Source organism: Phyllostomus hastatus, unplaced genomic scaffold, assembly GCF_019186645.2.
Source record: "Phyllostomus hastatus isolate PE091 unplaced genomic scaffold, TTU_PhHast_1.1 phas_scaffold_501, whole genome shotgun sequence".
NCBI lineage: Eukaryota > Metazoa > Chordata > Mammalia > Chiroptera > Phyllostomidae > Phyllostomus > Phyllostomus hastatus.
The window spans coordinates 6,416,369-6,435,012 of NW_025334033.1; the positions used below are offsets into that span (position 1 = coordinate 6,416,369).

Here is an 18,644-nt window from a genome sequence, read left to right on the forward strand (position 1 = left end):
AAAGAGCTCTCTAGCATTTCATCTAAAAATCTGAACTGACAAAGAGCGTAGTAATGATAACCCACATAAAAGGGAATAGTTTGAAGAATAGTGGTGAATACGAAATGCCCCATTTTAAATAACATCTGTGGCTCTTTGCAATCAATAATAATAAAATGATTCTCTTTATTTTGTGTTCTCATGTAGAGGCTAAGGGACAAATAGCCCTCTGAGTAACAAGATGGCAGGGGCACCCTCTCCTTTCATATTAATCCTCAAAATAGCAGTTAATTTTTGTGGAACCAAACAGCCACATGAAGACTGGACAGAGAATAAGGGACCAGGGGCGACAGAAAAACAGATGCTTTGGCAAGAAGACAGGCTATAAATGTTGGTTTCCCAGGATTTTGATAGCAGGAGTGTTTATCTTAGTGAAAGCAGAATCTAATTGAATAAAAGAGTTTTTTAAATAGTGGGCCATTAATTAGGCGGCATGGGGTAAAGCAGGAATTCAGTACTGTAGGAGGCTTCTGGGACCCACAGGCTGCACTCATCGATTCTGTCACAGTGCCAGAGGACTGAGAGAACCGAATGTTTTGCCTCTTCTGGAAACCTACCTGATACATTTGGAAGAGGCTTCCCCATGCATTGCCTCTGCTCAAATCATCCCATAATTACTCTGGCACTGTGAGCCGCAAACTTGGCGGGCTCTGAGCGATATCAGATGTTTTTCTCATGCTTGCTGAACCTCTCTTAGACAAATTTTGCATTGTTTTTTGTGTCAGTTTTATCGTGGAACATCGTGTTGCCATCTGGGAAGAAAAACAACATGGTAGAGGAGCAGCTGGTGAATGGCAATGGCCAAATAAACATTGGCAAGGACCCGCCATTAGGTGAGATAAGAGGGATGGGCAGCCGCCAGCACAGACAATCCCTCACCGCTGGAATATCTTTCACTGCCCCGTTCTCTTATCTTCATTCAAATTCATGGTGTTTTTTCATTCAGAAGCTCAAGCTCTCCAGGTGTCAGGTATTGGGCTTTCCCTTCTTTGTCTAGAGGAACAAGACAGATCCACAAAATGCTCCACCAACTGCATTTCTTTCCCTGGGCAGGACAACGGGCTTGGTGAACAAGGGGAAAGCTTTTGATACCTTAACAGTAAGGCACCCCTGAGGAACCAGAGGGTAGCAAAACTCCCACCAAGCTTTTCAGCCAACTTGGTAGCCTTTATTTTGGTCACACCTAACATCACTAGTATTCATGGCTTTCAAACCCTTACATCTTTTAAGGGCCATAGATATATGGTAAACCAATATAAATAACTCTAACACATCTTTGGGAGCAGGACAGAAATGAGAAGTTCACCACGCTTGATTAACAAAGTTATCCTCCATGCTTTCTTGTTTCTAGAATATAATGTTTTCCATTGTAACATTTCTGCAATTGCACTTCTACTGTAGTAAATGTCTAGAAAGATATCGGACAACCTCCAGGCAGCAGAATAAGTTGTGGAGTGCCAATAGTCATCACTGCCTGCACATGTGCAAACTGGTGAACATTCGAAGGTGAATGTTCATCCAGCCACCTCAGTTGTGTTGTTTCTATTATTGAAACCAACACTATTGAATTTTTAACTTAAATTAGGATTCCAAGTTTTGGCTTAAAACATCTTCAAAAAATTACATTGAATACAGCATTGATTTTTTAAAATGTTTAATTTAGTTCACAGTAATTCATTTCATACAGGCAACATGATGAAAGGCAATGGAACTTACTAAATCACTCAAAATACCTTAAAAATTTTGAAGTTAGTAGAGATTGGAATGTTGAGCATATACGAAGTCTATCCAGAAAAAGTCCAGCCATTGTTAATTTAACAAGAATGTTTTGTGCAACATCAAGTAACCTGGCAGCCCAGGAGAGTGGGCTGGAATGTGCATGTGTGAACAAAGACAACTTCACTGACTAGTCAGTGGGGGTAGTAGACGCCATTGAGTGAGCATGTGTATTGTTTGGCCATCACATTCAAACTGACTAAGTGAGTAAAGCAATCAAATCTGCATCAAATTTTGTGTTAAGCTTAAACATTCCTCCATGGAAACTATTTGGATGATTCAAAAGGCCACAGCTATGGGCAACTGTTGACTGGCAGCTTTATCATGACAGCATGCCCACATGTTGTGCATCACATGTTGTGCCTTGTTTTTTGGCAAAATATTAAATCACCCAGGTGAATCAGTGCACCCTACACCCCAGATTTGGTGCCCTGTGACTTCTGGCTTTTCCCAAAACTAAAATTTCCTTTGAAAGGGAAGAGATTTCAGACTGTCAGTGAGATTCAGGAAAATATAATGGAGCAGCTGATGGTGATTGGGAGAACTGTGTGAGGTCCCAAGGTGTCTACTTTGAAGGGGACTGAGGCATCACTGTCTTATGTACAATGTTTCTTGTATCTTGTATCTTCTTCAATAAATGTCTCTATTTTTCACATTACATGGTTGGATACCTTCTGGACAGACCTTGTATGTCATGAAGACTGATATTTAAGCTAGGACATCTAACTGAGAGAAACCTTTTGATTGACTTTCAATATATAATTAAATTAATTAAAAATTATATATGGTATATGAAATAATTAACTGAATTCTATAAATGTAATATAATTATATATAACATATAATGTAATTCATAAATATAATAGATAATATAATTAATATATAATTATATGTAATATAATTAGTATTTTATATAGCTTTTCATTAATTCAATTATATATTGAATATATTCAATAATATATATTATACAGAGATAGGCAAAAGTAAGTGTAAAATTGTATGTGAAACACAGAATGTATTTTTGTATTATTATTCATTAATTATTGTATTATTTTCCATATGAACAACTGTAACCTACTTTGCCAACCCCTGTGTTATATAGATAATATAGATATAGATATAAATTCAACCAGAAAGAAAGTGGAAATGCGACAAAACTCTAGTACTCTCAATAGGACTGTATTCCAAATCCTAAAAAGGATGGGATTACAAGCAAGAAGAGCAATATACCACCATGACATTTATGAAGGCCAGTGGCTGAGAACCTTTGAATGCTAGAGTAAAATGGGGTTAAACATAAATTTTGATTGTGATAGTATGAAAATAGCATGAAATTTTATACATTATTGATTATAACACCACCACACATAAAGGCAATACCTACTTAACATCAATATATTGTTTCTTCCACCACCACCATCAACATCGAAAGAGTCAATGGGATGTCAGAGGAAATAGGCTAACTTTCAGAATTGTTGAGAATCATCTTAATCATTTCTTTGTTTGGGAGTATAAGGTCTTACACTTCCACAGTTCCTCACTTATGACAGAACTCAAGCTAGAAATAATGAGCAAAGCATGGGCGGGCTGTGGGAGGGCGAGACGGTGGGGGGGGGACTATATAAAAGGGAGAATGGGAGAAGGTGAAATGGAATGCTTTGATCTAATGAATGGGCGAAGTCGGGACCAACCAGTAACTCTCCTTAAACAACATCAAAACAAGTTCCCTGGAAAAATTCTTGCCACTAAATCAATGCTCATTTATATGTCTATGATCAAACATGATCAAGAAAATTACTGGAAAAATCCATTGGACAAATACATAAAGAAAATTTCCTAAAAGTGTGTTTAGATTCACTTTAATATCATTCATGAGAAAAGTCAGCCACTCTGAATATTTTTATAAATAATATAATTTACCACTTTTTTGTCAATGTACTATTCGTTCTTTTGTCATCTGTCAGGTACATATATGACAGTTGTTCTTACCCTGATTTGTGCTCCAAGATTGTATTGGTCTCTCTGTCCACCCCTGTATAACATATATTATACATACTTAATTCAGAAACTTTGAGATTGTAATCTATTACTCCATAATCCTTAGTATGGGTGCCATAAAATTTTAACCTACGGACTATTAACATTTATAAGAAACTTTATCCTATAGTAGCAGGGAAATATTTTCTAAAGTAAACTCATCATTGGCAAATAGAAGCACTTCCTATGTTCTTGAGCATCTACTATGCATGTCACCATAGATGGACTCTGTAGTGGTGACAAAAAAGGTTATTCCTGGACTCATTTTACCAATGAAGAAATTGAATTTTAAAATGGTAAATAGCCCTGACCAGATGACCCATTGATTGGACCATTGTCCTGTACACCAAAAGGTTGTAGGTTTGATTCCAGGTCAGGGCACATACCTAGGCTGCAAGCTTAATCCCTGGTTAATCTCACATATAGGAGGCAACCCATTGCTGTTTCTCTCTCACATCAGTGTTTCTTCTCTCTCTTTCAAAATCAATAAATATATCCTCAGGTGAGGATTAAAATATATATATTAAATAACTTGCCCCAAGATCAAGCAGCTTTAAAACTCAGGGAATCTATCTCAAAGGCCTGTGACCTTAACCACTATGCTCTAATGCAGGTGTTCAATAGTTAAGGACCCAATTAGAACCTATACTATAACTTTTGAGTCAGTTAATGTAGTTCAGGTAAGCTTCCTGGAAGAGCTGGAAAATGAATAGGACCTTGAAGGGTCAGTGAGCTTGGTTAAGATAAATTTTGTCAAAGCAAATAAACAAAACTAAAAAGCAACTATTAGACAACAAGGAAGGCAGGCTCAGGAGAGAATAAATGGAATTTTGTAGAAGGCCTACAGAAGAAGCAATTGGAATTGCAATTACATGCTGGCCAAGACAGAGCAAATCAATTTGTAAAGGATGGATGTCCCCATTGGAAAGCTTCCAGAGAGACACAGCAGTATGGACAGGAAGTAGCCCCCCCCCCTTGATGAGTAAGTCAGAGCCTTCCTGAGAAGGGTAATAGCCTCACCACTCAGTGGGGCCCAGATGACAGAATGTAAGAAGGCGACAGAGCTAATATGATCATTGCAGGATAAATTAAAGCATATAATCACATGGATATTTTTCACCCCAAAAGACAGGATCTTGTCACTTAACAGGATCAATGAAGAAAGAAGCATATCCCTGGCCCCTGAGAAGCACCCAGAGCTGATGAATTTCTGACTTGTTAAGAAGGAGATGGTTTTGACACAAATACAAGCTCATCTTCTGACTGACCAGAAGGCCTCTGTTAACAACAGAATTCCGGAGGAATAGTGTGAAATGCAATTACTAAGTACCCTAAACTCCAAGAAGGCAACAACATAGCTATGCAAGTTAAAGCTTGGGCTTCCCAGATTTAAGATGCTCATGGTAGGAAAACATTGTCAGCAACATTAGAAAAGGGACACACTGAGTTTGAAAAGTAGACAAAGGATCATGAGTAAAAACCAAAAAAAGGATGCTAACATTGCACACTGTCAAAGCCCAGTCTGGGTGTTGGAGAGGGGAGAGTCTCTGCCACAAAGTGGGCCTACATGGGAACCCTGTAGGTTACAGAACCTGTTAAATATGGAAGGGCCATTCCTCAGGGTTAGACATCACCCTCTCTCTCAGGCAAATGACCCTGGAAGCAGCAATTTCATGACATCGCCCTCTGAAGCATGAGTGGCATTAATAGTCTGATTTGGAAAAAGCAAGTGAAGCCACAGAGACGCACAAAAGGAACTTGTTAAAAAAAATTGTCTGCTGAATTTGCCTTGAGCTCCAGACACAGAAGACATCTTGTGTAGCACACAAGCACCACCATGCTTTAAGGCAGTAGCAGTGTTTGGGTTCTCTGACCCTATGTTACTCTCTCCTTCTTTTCAATTGCTTTTTAACTGTAACCCCAGGAGGGCCCATGTGCACAGGCAGCTGCTTCTGGGTAAAAATAGACTCTGTTGTGGTAGGTAAAGCTCCTGGCTCTAGGTGTTTTTATTACCTTTCATTCAAGCCACCTACAACTTACTTGCCCCACCAAATATCAAAGCATATTACATAGCTACTATAACTAGAATGCTGTGGTGCTGATATGAGAATTGACAGAAAAAGTTATTAGATGGCTTAGAAATAGAGAGTTGTGTTTATTAAAGTATATATATTGTAAATATGAAAACTCAAATCAGTTTCACCAATAAATGTTATTGAAATGTTAACTATTAGAGGCTTTTAAATCTATTTAATTCCTAGTCTATTTAAAAGATAAGTGCAAAAATTGAAAATAAGAAGTAACTTTATCAATTCTCCAGCTTTTTTAAAGTTAAGGATTATAGAAAAAAAGTTAAATTTGACAACATAATACTCTGTCTTTATATCAAAGAACACCTTGAACAAATTAAAAATACAAATGTAAACCAGTACCCTTACATTTCTTTGGGCGAACTACATTCCCGCTCAGCTTACTTGGGTCTATCTTCATTTTCCAAAACATGGTTGAGTGAGGGAAGTACGTGACCCATCCTGCATTCATATGCTTGAGCAGAATGACTATTTAGGAATGGGCACATGGCCACATCTACACTGTGTCACTCAATTCAAGAGGTTGTACTGCGATGTCTGGGAAAGAGAATCCTTCACTGGTGTGGCTGAGAGGTCTGGACCTCTCTCCATGTGGTCATTTACCACCAATAGAGAAGGTCTGCTTGAATGAGGTCATTCTAGAAGAAATCCAAGCTTAGCAGTGCACAGATTCTGCATCTGGATGATGCTATTAAGTTCCTGAACTGAGCTCTACCTAAAAGTAGTTCTCTGAAGCCTTCAGTGAGCCAGTAAATTCCCATTTTTATTCATCTATTTTGAATTGGCTTTCTGCCTCTCATAACCAACAAAAGCATTAAAACTCAAAACAAGAGAAAGAGAAAATAGAATATAATAATGCATGAGGGTAGCAATTTTATGAATATTTAAATTACTCATAAAAATGTGTAAGTATGTTACCTTGTAGAAAACTAGCAATTTAATAAGAGGATAAGATGGTTAATGAACACAAAAATTTAAAAATATACCTGGTTAGTAATCAAAGAAATGCAACTTCATACATAAAGTTTTCCAAAAAGTTGTTATAATCATCCAAAGTGGAAGCACAGGTGAGATATGATGAACACTCTCAAGCACTGCTTGTGAGAGTAAGTCTGTACAGATACTTTGCCAACTAGAGGGGCTTCCCATGTGAAGTATGAAAGTGGCCTGTGTACATGGAGGGCAGGGAGAGACCTGACAAACAGGCAGGGCACTCCAGGTTGGTAGGTGGCACTTTTATTCAACAAGGGAACTTCCATGCCAGGCTTGCTTTGATGACCTCTCAGCAACCCCAGTGAAGGATTCTCTTTCCCAGTCATCACAGTACAATCTCTTGAATTGAGTTTCACTGTGTAGACATGGCCATGTGCCCATTCCTGAAACAGTCATTCTGCCCAAGGATATAAGAGTGCAGGATGGGTCACACGCTTCCCTCACTAATACATCTCCTCATCCACCAGACAGAATCTTAAAGTTTATATAGGGCTTGAATTGGGCTCCATCATGCATACTGTCTCTATTCAATACTTAATAAGACAGTCAAGAATTACACTTACAATAACATCAAATTGTTAGGCTATACTTTTAAAAATCTTTTTCCTTTTCTATGTTTTTCTTCATTTGATATTTTTGGCATTTTCTATGTAATATCTCAGTAGAATTTCAAGGGAAAAAAGTAAAACAAAAAAAAGAAAGAAAGCACCCGTAGTGATGATTAAAAGGTAATCAAATTTTATATTTGTTGGTTCTTTGCATCCTAGAGTGTAATGTATCAGGGCCTAAAGAAATGAACTTACTGAAAGCACATCGGTGTTCCATGTTTTCCCCAAATCTCTTGCAATTTGATTGTCTCTTCATATGTTCAGTTCTCTTTCCAGGAGGGAAATCAGGTACTCAGAGCCAACAGGAGCATAGTAGTACTTTTGTCGTCTCTGTTAACTATTAAAATTGCACCACATGCCCTTGAAAGAAGTTTCATCTCCCTGAACTCCTTTTAAGATTTCTTTCAAGGCTCTCCCTCTCTGGGCCAGCAAATTTCTCTATATGGCACATACTTGGTTTCTGCTCACTCATCTTTGGTTAGTTGACTCTGATTTCATTCTTTTAGAATAGGAACAGCAGTAGTAATTTTTAAATATAAGGCTCCCCCCTTTCCTTTTCCTCTGGATTAAAGCAGGATATCAGGGAATTTTCCAGTTTCCCTAGAACTGTATTCAAGATCAAAGCTAGAGACTAAAACATTCTAAGACTACCATATTCTAATATATAAAATATCCCTATAGGGCTTACTAATTGGCCTCAGTTTAGAACAAGCCTTACTACCAATCATTACCACCTCTTCCTGGGTAATCTAAGAAGACACCTTAGAAGGTAATGAGAGTAGCCTTTTAAAGAGGCACTATACCATGAAGGAGAAGGAAAGTAGTTTGTAATGTTACTAAAACCCAGAAAAGTTTCAAAGGAAATTCATATTAAGAATAAGGGTGACTATATGAAAGAAAAATAGACTATTCATTTTCCAGTTGGCCATCTGTTTGGTTACCACACCTGAACTACCTAAGCCAAGGAAAATAGAATGAGAGGGCACAGTGAGGTTGGGGTAAGAGGCAGCCATTAAGCTATCTGCCCCATTATTTGAAATGCCATGGATGAATGACTTCCCTAAGGGACAAGGAGAAAAGTGCTGAATTCTGGCTGTCTTCCAGACTTCACCAGGAAAGTTGATCTCAGTTTTGGGGTGGGCAACTTTTGTAGGGGTTAAGGAAGTGAAAAAGGTAAAAACAGATTTCTCACTATGTATTAAGAAGGGAAGGGCTTTGAAGACCCTCAGAAGAACCTACATATGAGAGGACCAGCAACTGCATGCCTACTACACAGAAGGCATTAACGATTACCCTGAGGCAAACAAATGAGGACAGGTGACCAAGCAGGGAACTGTCCCTTACCACAGGCAGTTAAATAAGGAGGAGTTTATCCCTGTTCCTCTTCTACATTGCCTAATCATAGAAAAACTCCTGACCAGAAGATAGACAAGAGAGAAGTCAATTCTTTGTAGAATGAAGGGAAGAAAAGAACTTTGAATTTAATATAAAATTAAATTTTAAAAAAACAAAAGACTATTCTATTAATTAAAAGTGACTAGAACATTCTGCAATCCAGCTAACACATTAATAATGTACCCATTGTTAATTGTATGCAACTAGGTACAATGAAGAAGAGCAGTTATTGAGAGCTTACACCCAAGTGAATGGAAATTCTTCAACAAATATCTTTAGTTGTATCTTCTCATGATTTTATCTTCTTTTAGAATGGAAACAACCAGATTAACATTATTTTGTTGTACTCTCCCTTTTTCTCCCTTGTCTGAGTTATTTTGCAGCTGTGTGCTCAGGATACTTATGCCTCCTGGTGTCCCCTATAGCAGCACAGAAAATGACTTGAAGGAATAGTCTCAAGTGAGATGCCTCAAAGGACCCCAATTCCACCTTTGCAATGCAAAAATTCAAACATGCCAAGGGGCTCCTGTGTAGGCTACCCAGGACTAGAAGATTGCAGAGTCCGCATCAAGGAGCAATGACTAGATAGGGTAGAGATGTGATTACATGAACACTCAAAGAGAGGAAGGACCTTGGAGCTCCTCAGCACTGTGAAATATGGAGTGAATTCACTCTGATGGGAGGTTCAAGATGCCTGTTATAGTAGATGGCTAGAGATTGATTTTATAGATGACCACAGGCAAAATCACTTAAAATCTCCCAACCCATTACGATAATAACTTGCACCAAAATCCACAAGGTGGGGGATATAGAAAGTCAAAAGAGTGGGAAGGTGAGCTATTATACTAAAATAAATTAGGAAATCAATAAGCATACTAAGAAAATGAAAACTCATTTTTTAACCACTGGTAAAAAGAAAGTTCTTCCCCCACTTCACCAGAGTAACACTGACCACAGTAGACCGTGACATTCATTTCAAGAGTTGTGCCACCCTAAGGCAAGGACAAATCCTGCAGCCTGCATGGAAGTTATCCCATTTTACCAAGGAAAGTCATCCTACAGAAAGAGCAGACTAGAGCAAAACAGTGTTCAATAAACATGTTCAAACAGAATGAATGGTGGAATAGGGGTACTTTTAGGGATAGCCAAGAAAATATGAACTACTCTGAAGACCCTGCCAGGAAAAGAGATTTCAAAGATTACATCAGTAGGGATTTGGAAAAAAAGAAAACTATCATAATAGTTTCCTTTATTGTATATTAATCTTATCATTTTGGTTATATTGAATGCCCAAGCTAATTGTAGTCTGAAAAATTTAATAAAGTATAGTTAAGGTGTCAATGGTTAAAAAATTAGCACTTGTATTTTAAATGGGCCTTTCAATATCTTAGACCAAATTCCTAAGTAACAGGAATTTTAGGCACCACTATAGGGAGGAGAAAAATCTTTTGAGGAAGAACTGCATATTTATAAAACCTATTAGTGACACTGGCAGACTAGTATTATACATTAATATACTATTCTTCTGCAAAGCCACTGTTTCTGACCAGTGTTGCCAAGGCCAGTGTTTTGAGGTTTGTCTTTTGTTTTACACTCACTGGTGATGAATTTGAGCTGATCCAACACACAGCTCGAACCTTTTCTGACAATTGAATGAATGAAATAGTAGAGCCATAGCTACATGATGGTCATACTGTTCTGATTTTTTTAAGTCTGACATGCAATTTCTTATAGCCCATGAATAAAACAAGTATGACAAGTTCTGTTTCAGAATATTCCAGCTGAATATTTCATATCCAACTATTTGTAAAAAGCCCTAAAGTAATACTGTAAACACTAAGTGATTATTTCTCCATTTTAAATGTTTTGCAATTGCTTAAAAAAAGAGAGAAAGGTGAGTCTGCTGTTATAGGGCTTATAGAAAATTGAAATTTAGTACATTCCAATCTACATAATACTTATTAGTTGGGAATTCAAAATACCTCTGACTTATTGTAATTTTTGGAAAGTGAACAAGGAATTTGATGGGAGTGCCCTATCTAGCATGACTAGAGATGGTGTCACTGTGAAGCAAACAATTTGCACATGCACCACCAAAGACTTGGGAAATAAACACAGACAATACACAAAAGGGCTTAAAATTTACTGCAGCTCAATGGAAATCAGCTAATCACAGGGTAAGCAAGTAGATGACAAGGTAAGAGGCAATTAAGAGTGGTGGCAAAATAATTCACTGTTACTATTTGTTTAATTCAGTCACTCTGAGCTAAGGTAGCTACAACCAGGGAACTGTACTCTCCACTCTGGTATCTGGGGAATTCAGGGATTTCCAGCACAAAGACCCATCAGCTGAAGGGCAATGTGACAGAGGATTCAGAGAGATTGGTTGGCTAATGGACGGGGAATAAATTCTCCCAGAACGCTCCCTGCTCAAACCATTGGAAATGGAGTCGCCCTTCAGATCATCTGTGTGCCTGTTTCTTTTTTCCATTTTCAATTTATAATAACAATAACGACCTAGACATAGGACATTTCCTGGGCTTTAATGACTGTCTGAGGTTAATGGCCCTCAACTACACCTCAGGCCATCAACCCCTCCCAGCTAGTCATTAATCTCCAGGAAATATCCTGTTCCAGGGTCATTATTGTTTCAATATCAACTATACCTTAAAAGCTTTATGGATTCTGCAAATACAGATCTCTTGCCAATAGAGGTTATAAAACCTGTTTAGAATTCTGAAATTATCTTGAGTTTCACCTTTCAGACATGTTTTGTTCAAATCTACAGCTAGCTTAAGAAAACATTCAACTTTATCTTTGTTTGTTTATATTTTCTCAGGAAAGAGGACTATTAAATATTATAAGGACCCAACGAATATCAGTGATGACTGGAAGAAAAAGATCAACTCTAAAGGGAAGCACCTTCTCCCCAAACAGCAGCATAACTCAGCCTTTGAGAACACTTTTATTTGTGAAAACAGCTCCCTAAGTGATTTATATGTTTAAGTGTCACCAGACTACAACCCATGCATAGAATTTTCAAAATACAATCTAACTCTAAAATCTAATTTTTCACTTTCAGCAGAAGCACCCCTATTTGTACATTAATATTATTACAACATTCTACCCACAACTGCTGAAACATGGATGAAATACAGCTTCTACAAGGGGACAGCTGTCAAGGTTCCAATTCAGCAGCAAGGGGAAGTGGTTGCCCAGGAAGCATTTGAGATCTAGAGAGCTGATATAAACAAAGGAGGAGGATTGAACAGGCTTTTAGAACAAGGAAATCCAACAATGGTAAGTGGGGCATGCCCAGTAAACAGGCAGACCATAGAGCTATGGGGACTTGGGCAGGCAGGACATTGGAGAGATGGGGAAGCACCAGACTGGCCCAGCTTTGAGTCGGAGATCCACACATAGTGGTTCTGAGAAGAACAGAATCTAACTACAGAATTAGCCAGGACTGCATTTTCAGGTAGACTTATGACAGAGTTCCACACCCTGAAACCAAGGAATAAACCTAGGTCACTGGTCACAGGAATAGGCACAAGCTGAGGTGCCAGACCAGGAGCACAGTCAGAGAAAACAGGAAGACAGACTAACTGGATTCTACCCAAATTAAGATCCCATGATGGGCAAGGGAGTGATCCTGGAGCCTGATTCACAGCCGAATCTGTAGCTGTTGGGTGACACACAGCTATCCACCCCAATATTTCCTTTGAAGCTTCCCTAAATTATGGTTACATGTTCCCTTCTGCACCCCTAAGTACTTTCTAACCACCAATACTGTAACATTTTATTACATGGTAGTGCCTTCTGAAACATGCTTGTCTTCTAGTCATCTTTGAGTCATTTCATTATCTAAATCAATACTTATTGGGTACTCATAAAAATGTTTGCTAAATAAAGAAAGATCGAATATAGTCATGCACCACATAACATTTAGTGATTGATAAAGTGTATATACAACAGTGGTCCCATAAAGTTATAATGGAGCTGAAAAATTTCTATCATACTATCATAACATCATAGTGTAACATTACTGACATGTTTGTAGTGGGGCTGGTGTAAAGAAACCTACTGTGCTGCGAGTCATAAAAAAGTATAACACATACAATGGTAGTAGTGGGCTATACTATCTGTTTGTGTGAATACACTCTATGATCTTTGCACTATAGCAAAACTGCCTAAGGACTCATTTTTCAGAACATACCCCTATCATATCATTAAGCAGCACATGACTGTATATAGCCAAAACTAAGCCAATCAGAAGTCATTTATAGTATGACTATTCTAGCATAATACCACCTCTGCTAAACAAAAGACAGCCCAAAATCTCAGTGCATGAAAGGCTTCTCTATAGGACTAGCAAGCAAATTTAAAGAGTCATGTTTCCATTATACCACAAAAGAACACAGAAAAATTGAGAAGCTAGTATAAAATTACATCAAATTTCAGGGTAAAGTTTTAATAAATATTTGCTTGCAGAGACTCTAGGTATCCTTTTTAGGTATCTTCCATAGATTTGTTGCGCATGGGTCACCGGCCAGCAGTGACCACGGAACGCTGTGGATGGCTCGACGATAAACATGAGAGAAAAAACAACACATGCACAGAGACAAACTAGTTTCTGTGGGGAAGTAGGGACGAAATGGCCACCCCCCCTAGTGGGGAGCGCGCTGATTTACCGTCCGTACCTGCTTTTATTAGGCTCATTTTGCATAATAATTCAGGTAAAGTACAGTACTCATTAGGGGAAGTAAGGAACTATAGAAAACAAAGAACTCTGCTGGTCTATTGAGTTGGGGGTCAAAGAGCTGTAAGACTGAGGAACAAACTAACTTCCTCCTAAGACCCTTCTCATTCAACTGAGAGCATTCTAAACAAAGAAGGTTTCACAGTAATTTACATATTCTTTCTTAGGCCTGATCACCCCAGGAAATCCGCACTTCTCAGTACCGAGCTGCACCACCCTGTCATTGTTTTAGGCTTGGGTGGAGCAAGGGAACTAGGTAACCAAGAGATAAGGAGATTTTCTCCCAGACGCTGAGAACTCAGGCTTTGTCAAAGCCGAGGAGCAAGGGTCCATCACCCCCTTTTGCTGCAGCCCCCCAAGTCCTTCTTTTGGGGGGCCTCCCAAAGTGATCATGCCTGGCTTAGGTCGTTCCCCCTGTGGGGAATCTTACCCGTCTTTGGCTAACCAACCAAGCTTTTTGGGGTTCAGCAGCAGAAGCAGCATTCCTGCCAGGGAGATAAGCTTTTGTCTCCTTGCTGGCTTACGGTTCCAAGGGCATTCCCTTAGCCTTAGCTAGGCGGGGGTTTCAGCCTCTGATACCAGTCAGGGTGGTTCCCAACAAGATTGATCACTTTCTAACTGCAAAATTTTTTTATAAAGTCTTTTTTTAAGATTTTATTTATTTATTTTTAGAGAGGGAGGAAGCATTGGGTGGTTTAGGGAGGGAGAAAGAGGGAGAGAAACATCAGTGTGCGGTTGCTGGGGGCCGTGGCCTGCAACCCAGGCATGTGCCCTGACTGGGAATCAAACCTGTGATGCTTTAGTTCGCAGCCCGAGCTCAATCCACTGAGCTATGCCAGCCAGGGCTCGCAATTTTTTTTAATTAAAGCTAGAAAAGCAAATTTAAAATGAAGCAAAGGGTGATTAAAACAGAGATCAAACATCAGTTACTTCAGAAGAAATGATCTCCTTGAAAACCAAAACAATGTCACTAATATGCAGGGTACACTAAATAAGTGCTCTGTAATACCAGCTCCATGGTATAATTAAGGAAATTCCTCCTTCCTGTTGTACTCTCCCAGGCTTACAGAAGAATAAATCAGAAAATGTTGAGGGGTGTGTTTTCAGGTATGGGAGATATTTTTTACTATTCTTTCTTAATCCCAGTGAGACATTTAATCTCTCTTGTCCTTATTTTCCTTGTTTGTAAAATAAAAAGCAGTTGACTGATATGCTATTGAGTAGAAATTCAAAATGGAAAAAATCTAAGTGCATATTTTGATTATACCTTTAAAAATTCATGACTATACGAATACATTCTTTGAAGTGCTTTTATTGTGGGGTGGGAAAACAACCTGAATGTTTATAAATTTGGTCACAGTGAAACATTTGTTGACAACCTCATGTAGATTGAGTTGTGTCCCCAAAATTCCTGTATTGAAGTCCTAATTCCTCAGAATGTGACTTTATTTGGAGGTAGGTCTATAAAGAGGTAATTAATTTTAAATGAGGCCATTAGGGTGGGCCCTAATCCCTTATAACTGATGCCCTTGTAAGAAGAGGAAATTAGGACACAGACACACACAGAGGGAGGACCATGTGAGGACACAGCGAACACAGCCATCTGTGAGCTGAGGAAAGCCACCTCAGGAGAAACAACCCTGCCGACACCTTGATCAGGACTCACAGCCTTCAGAACTGTGAGAAAAATCACTGTCTGTGGTTTAAACCACCCAGGCTGCAGTACTTTGCTATGGAAGCCCTGACAAATTAACACAGGCCCTCTCGTGGCCCTCAAGAGGAGGCAGATATGGTAAGAAAGGAATTTTGAAGCAAATATGAGTATGACCAACCAGAAGAATTTTATTCAGTAAATGAAATAATTATAGAGAGCATGTAGCAACCTGAAAAATGTTTATAAAAATATTAAATGAAAGGCAAAATATAGCAATATATCTATTCTATAATAACTATAAAGATGGTTTGGTCATAGACAAAAAGTAGAAGAAACTTGGAAAAATATAGGGTCTTTACTAAGATGAGATCCTCAGTGAACTTTATTTTTTTTAATTGCTGTTCTAGTAGCAATGGTGCCATAAATTTTTAAAAATGTAATTTTAGTATCAGTTTGAGTTTTGAGTATCACCATCTACTGAACCCTTTGGGGAAATCTTAGGAGGAGCTTCAGGCTGTGACCAGACATCCAATGGACTCACCAAAGAGTTTAACCCGACCTGGACGCCGGCGTCTTCTCAGATGCCCCATGAAGTATATTGGGCTGACACTCAAGCTGTCTCAGAAGTATTAGCAAAGAACCTTGGTAACTTGACTGTCAACCCTAGTACCACATTGCCTTCCCTGCTACCAGAATGTTTACCTGAAAAGCAGGAGAGAGGAACAAGTTTACAGGGCCTTGGACTGGAGCTGAGCCAAGGCATGCTCTACAGGAGGCGGCAAGGAGTGAGGACATTGGCCACTGCTCAGAAGGAAAAGATGCAACGGATGTTACAAATTATTAGATACCACACCCTGTCTCTGCTTCAAAAAGTCTCACAGGAGAGGAAATTTGAGATTGAATCAGGATCCAGAAGATTTAGATGTAGCTGTCGTTACTGCCTATACCATGGAGATCCTTCTGATAGTATTATCATGGAGAATAATTATGACATGGAGTCGATTTAGCCATAAACCTTATTCTTGTACTTTTTTTCTTGCTGGTAATTTTAAAGTCATTATGCAGCAGCTTGGGAAAGCTTCTATGCAAGGACAGACTGTAGACCAATATTTTGATAACCTGTGATAGAAGTTCTATGATGTCTTTTTCTTGCATCTTTTTCTTGTCTACCTTGTTGCCAGTAATTTACAGGGAAACTATGTAGTCTGCATTTGAATGACTTCAATACACTTCAGTGCCTTTTTTATTTGACCCAAGGAAGGACTAATAGGTCTTAAGTGTTATTGTTGTGTTTTAGAAGCCTGAAGTTGGTAAGATGAAACTCAGCATCAAGAATTAGAAGCAAGTAACTTGTGCAAAAGAAATATAAAAAAGAAAAAGAGCATTGGGTGGTTTGGCTGGAGCATGATTGGTGCAGGGTGTATTAACTAGATTCTCTGGTTTTCAAAAATTTGAACTGTAACAAATGTGTCCATGTGCTATTTCGATTTTTATTAACAAATAAATGTGCACATAGGGCATCTTATTAAAATTTGAGGCATAAAAAGACATTTAATTTTAAAATAAAATATTTAATACATAATTTTCCCGGTTCAAACTACATTAGTTTATTGCTAATGGCTCCTTCCCTCCCTTTCTCTCTGTCTCTCTTTTTCTCTCTTCTTCATATTTCTGTTGAAGTTATTGCTTTTGAGAAAACTATTCTGAGAAGATCCTGAAAGGAAATTCAAAGAAAGTTTATGAGCCTAAACATTGTACAGAAATAGTCACTAAAAATAAGTAGGGACATAAGGAAAATAGCATAATTGATTCTGTATTCAAAAAACAATGACCTAAAATGAAGTTCTAGAAGCTTCCCTGGATATGAGCCTCAAAACTGGGCTCATTTATAAAATTATTTCAGAAAAGTAAGCCAAAGTGACATGCAGACAAGCCAGATGAGTAGAAGAAGCTCTCCATCCCCAGGAGGCAGCAGGAAGGTCAGGGCCCATGCACCTTCCCTCAGAGCTCATGTCCTTGGCCAGTCCCCTCCCAGCAGGGCAGAGGCTCAGCAAACAGCTTAAATGCCCAGTCTGGAAAAAGAGAGGGTATTTCACAACAGGTTGCCACACAAAGACCACTGCATCCTGGCAGCAGTGCAGCAAACTCTGACATCTCTCAGTGACTTTTCTGTGTGGGGCAAGGCCTGGCATGGAAAAGTTAACAAGGTGAAAACAGCTCCTCTAAAGCTGTGCTGGGTGTTAATCAAGCCACCTCCTCAATGGCAAGAAGGCTTATATCAAGGACCTCAATTTGCCCCTAAGGCCCTGTTTTTGCCTTGATTTAGCAGTTCTCAGTAACAGTAATCTATTGTCCTCCTCACACAAGGCCCCAACCTTGGGGTTCTGCTTCTCCTATGGGCTTGCCTTTGGTAGCCCCTCAAGGAGAAAAGCTCCCCAGGAAGGAGAGAGAGCTTTATTTTTATCCCAGTTAAAGTCCCTATCCAATCCATTAATAGCTACGATAACCTTGGTCCAGGGCATTTCCTGGAGAAGCTATAACCTGCTGGGGTTAATGAACTCTCCCTACCATTAATTCCTGGGAGAGGCCATTGGCCTGAATTGTTACTTAATTACTCTTCTGTGTACAGCTTCATAAAGCAATGAAATGCCTTCTTTCAGGAAGAAGGGAGATGGTAATGGGGGTCATCAGAGGCCATTAATTTTACAAATAGTTTGTTAGAAACTACAGTGTGTTAAGAAGTCACTCTGGACCACAAATCAACTCTATGTGGTCCTTATTAAGTCAAGATCCGAAACTTTCCTGGTTAATATGATTCACACACACATAAAAAGTTACAAACAGTGAAGAATCTGTACAAAATGTACATACTCCAGTATGCAGAAATGTATTCATTATACACATTCTGCAACTGATTTTGTAATATTTTCCTCCTCTAGCTCCTATGCCTAAAGTTGTCAGAAAAGACTCAATGGGGCCAATTTGAGATATCATGAACTTTTCCCAGCTAAAACTCTCTTTCAGGTAATTTCCCAGTGTTTTGGGGAGATTCTCCCTCGCCACAGAGCTCTTCTCTTACAGACAATGGGAGGTGCAGGAAAAGCTCTAAGTCCTTAAAGCGTTGAAGGAGGAGCTTCAGGCCTTCATGCCTCTTCTCGGTGTTCCTGGACCTGCTGGCCTTTCAGGCTTCACGCTGGCCTATAGACTTTGCTATTGACCGTGATTATGAGGTCTGCAGATTGTGTGTCCATCTCAGCAAGACCTAAGGTGCCCCGTGTACTAGGCCTCATAAC

At 39.0% G+C, this 18,644-nt stretch overlaps 1 protein-coding gene across 1 annotated transcript in view; it reads left to right on the forward strand.

Moving 5' to 3' along the window:
* The first annotated feature begins 808 nt into the window (after window positions 1-808).
* The window catches only part of TMCO5A (transmembrane and coiled-coil domains 5A), a 48,164-nt gene continuing 30,328 nt past the window's right edge, over window positions 809-18,644 (forward strand). Inside the window, exons 1-2 of the mRNA XM_045823899.1 lie at window positions 809-890; window positions 13,681-13,700. Coding sequence (XP_045679855.1) covers window positions 809-890; window positions 13,681-13,700 — 102 coding nt within the window. The remainder of the gene's footprint in view (window positions 891-13,680; window positions 13,701-18,644) is intronic.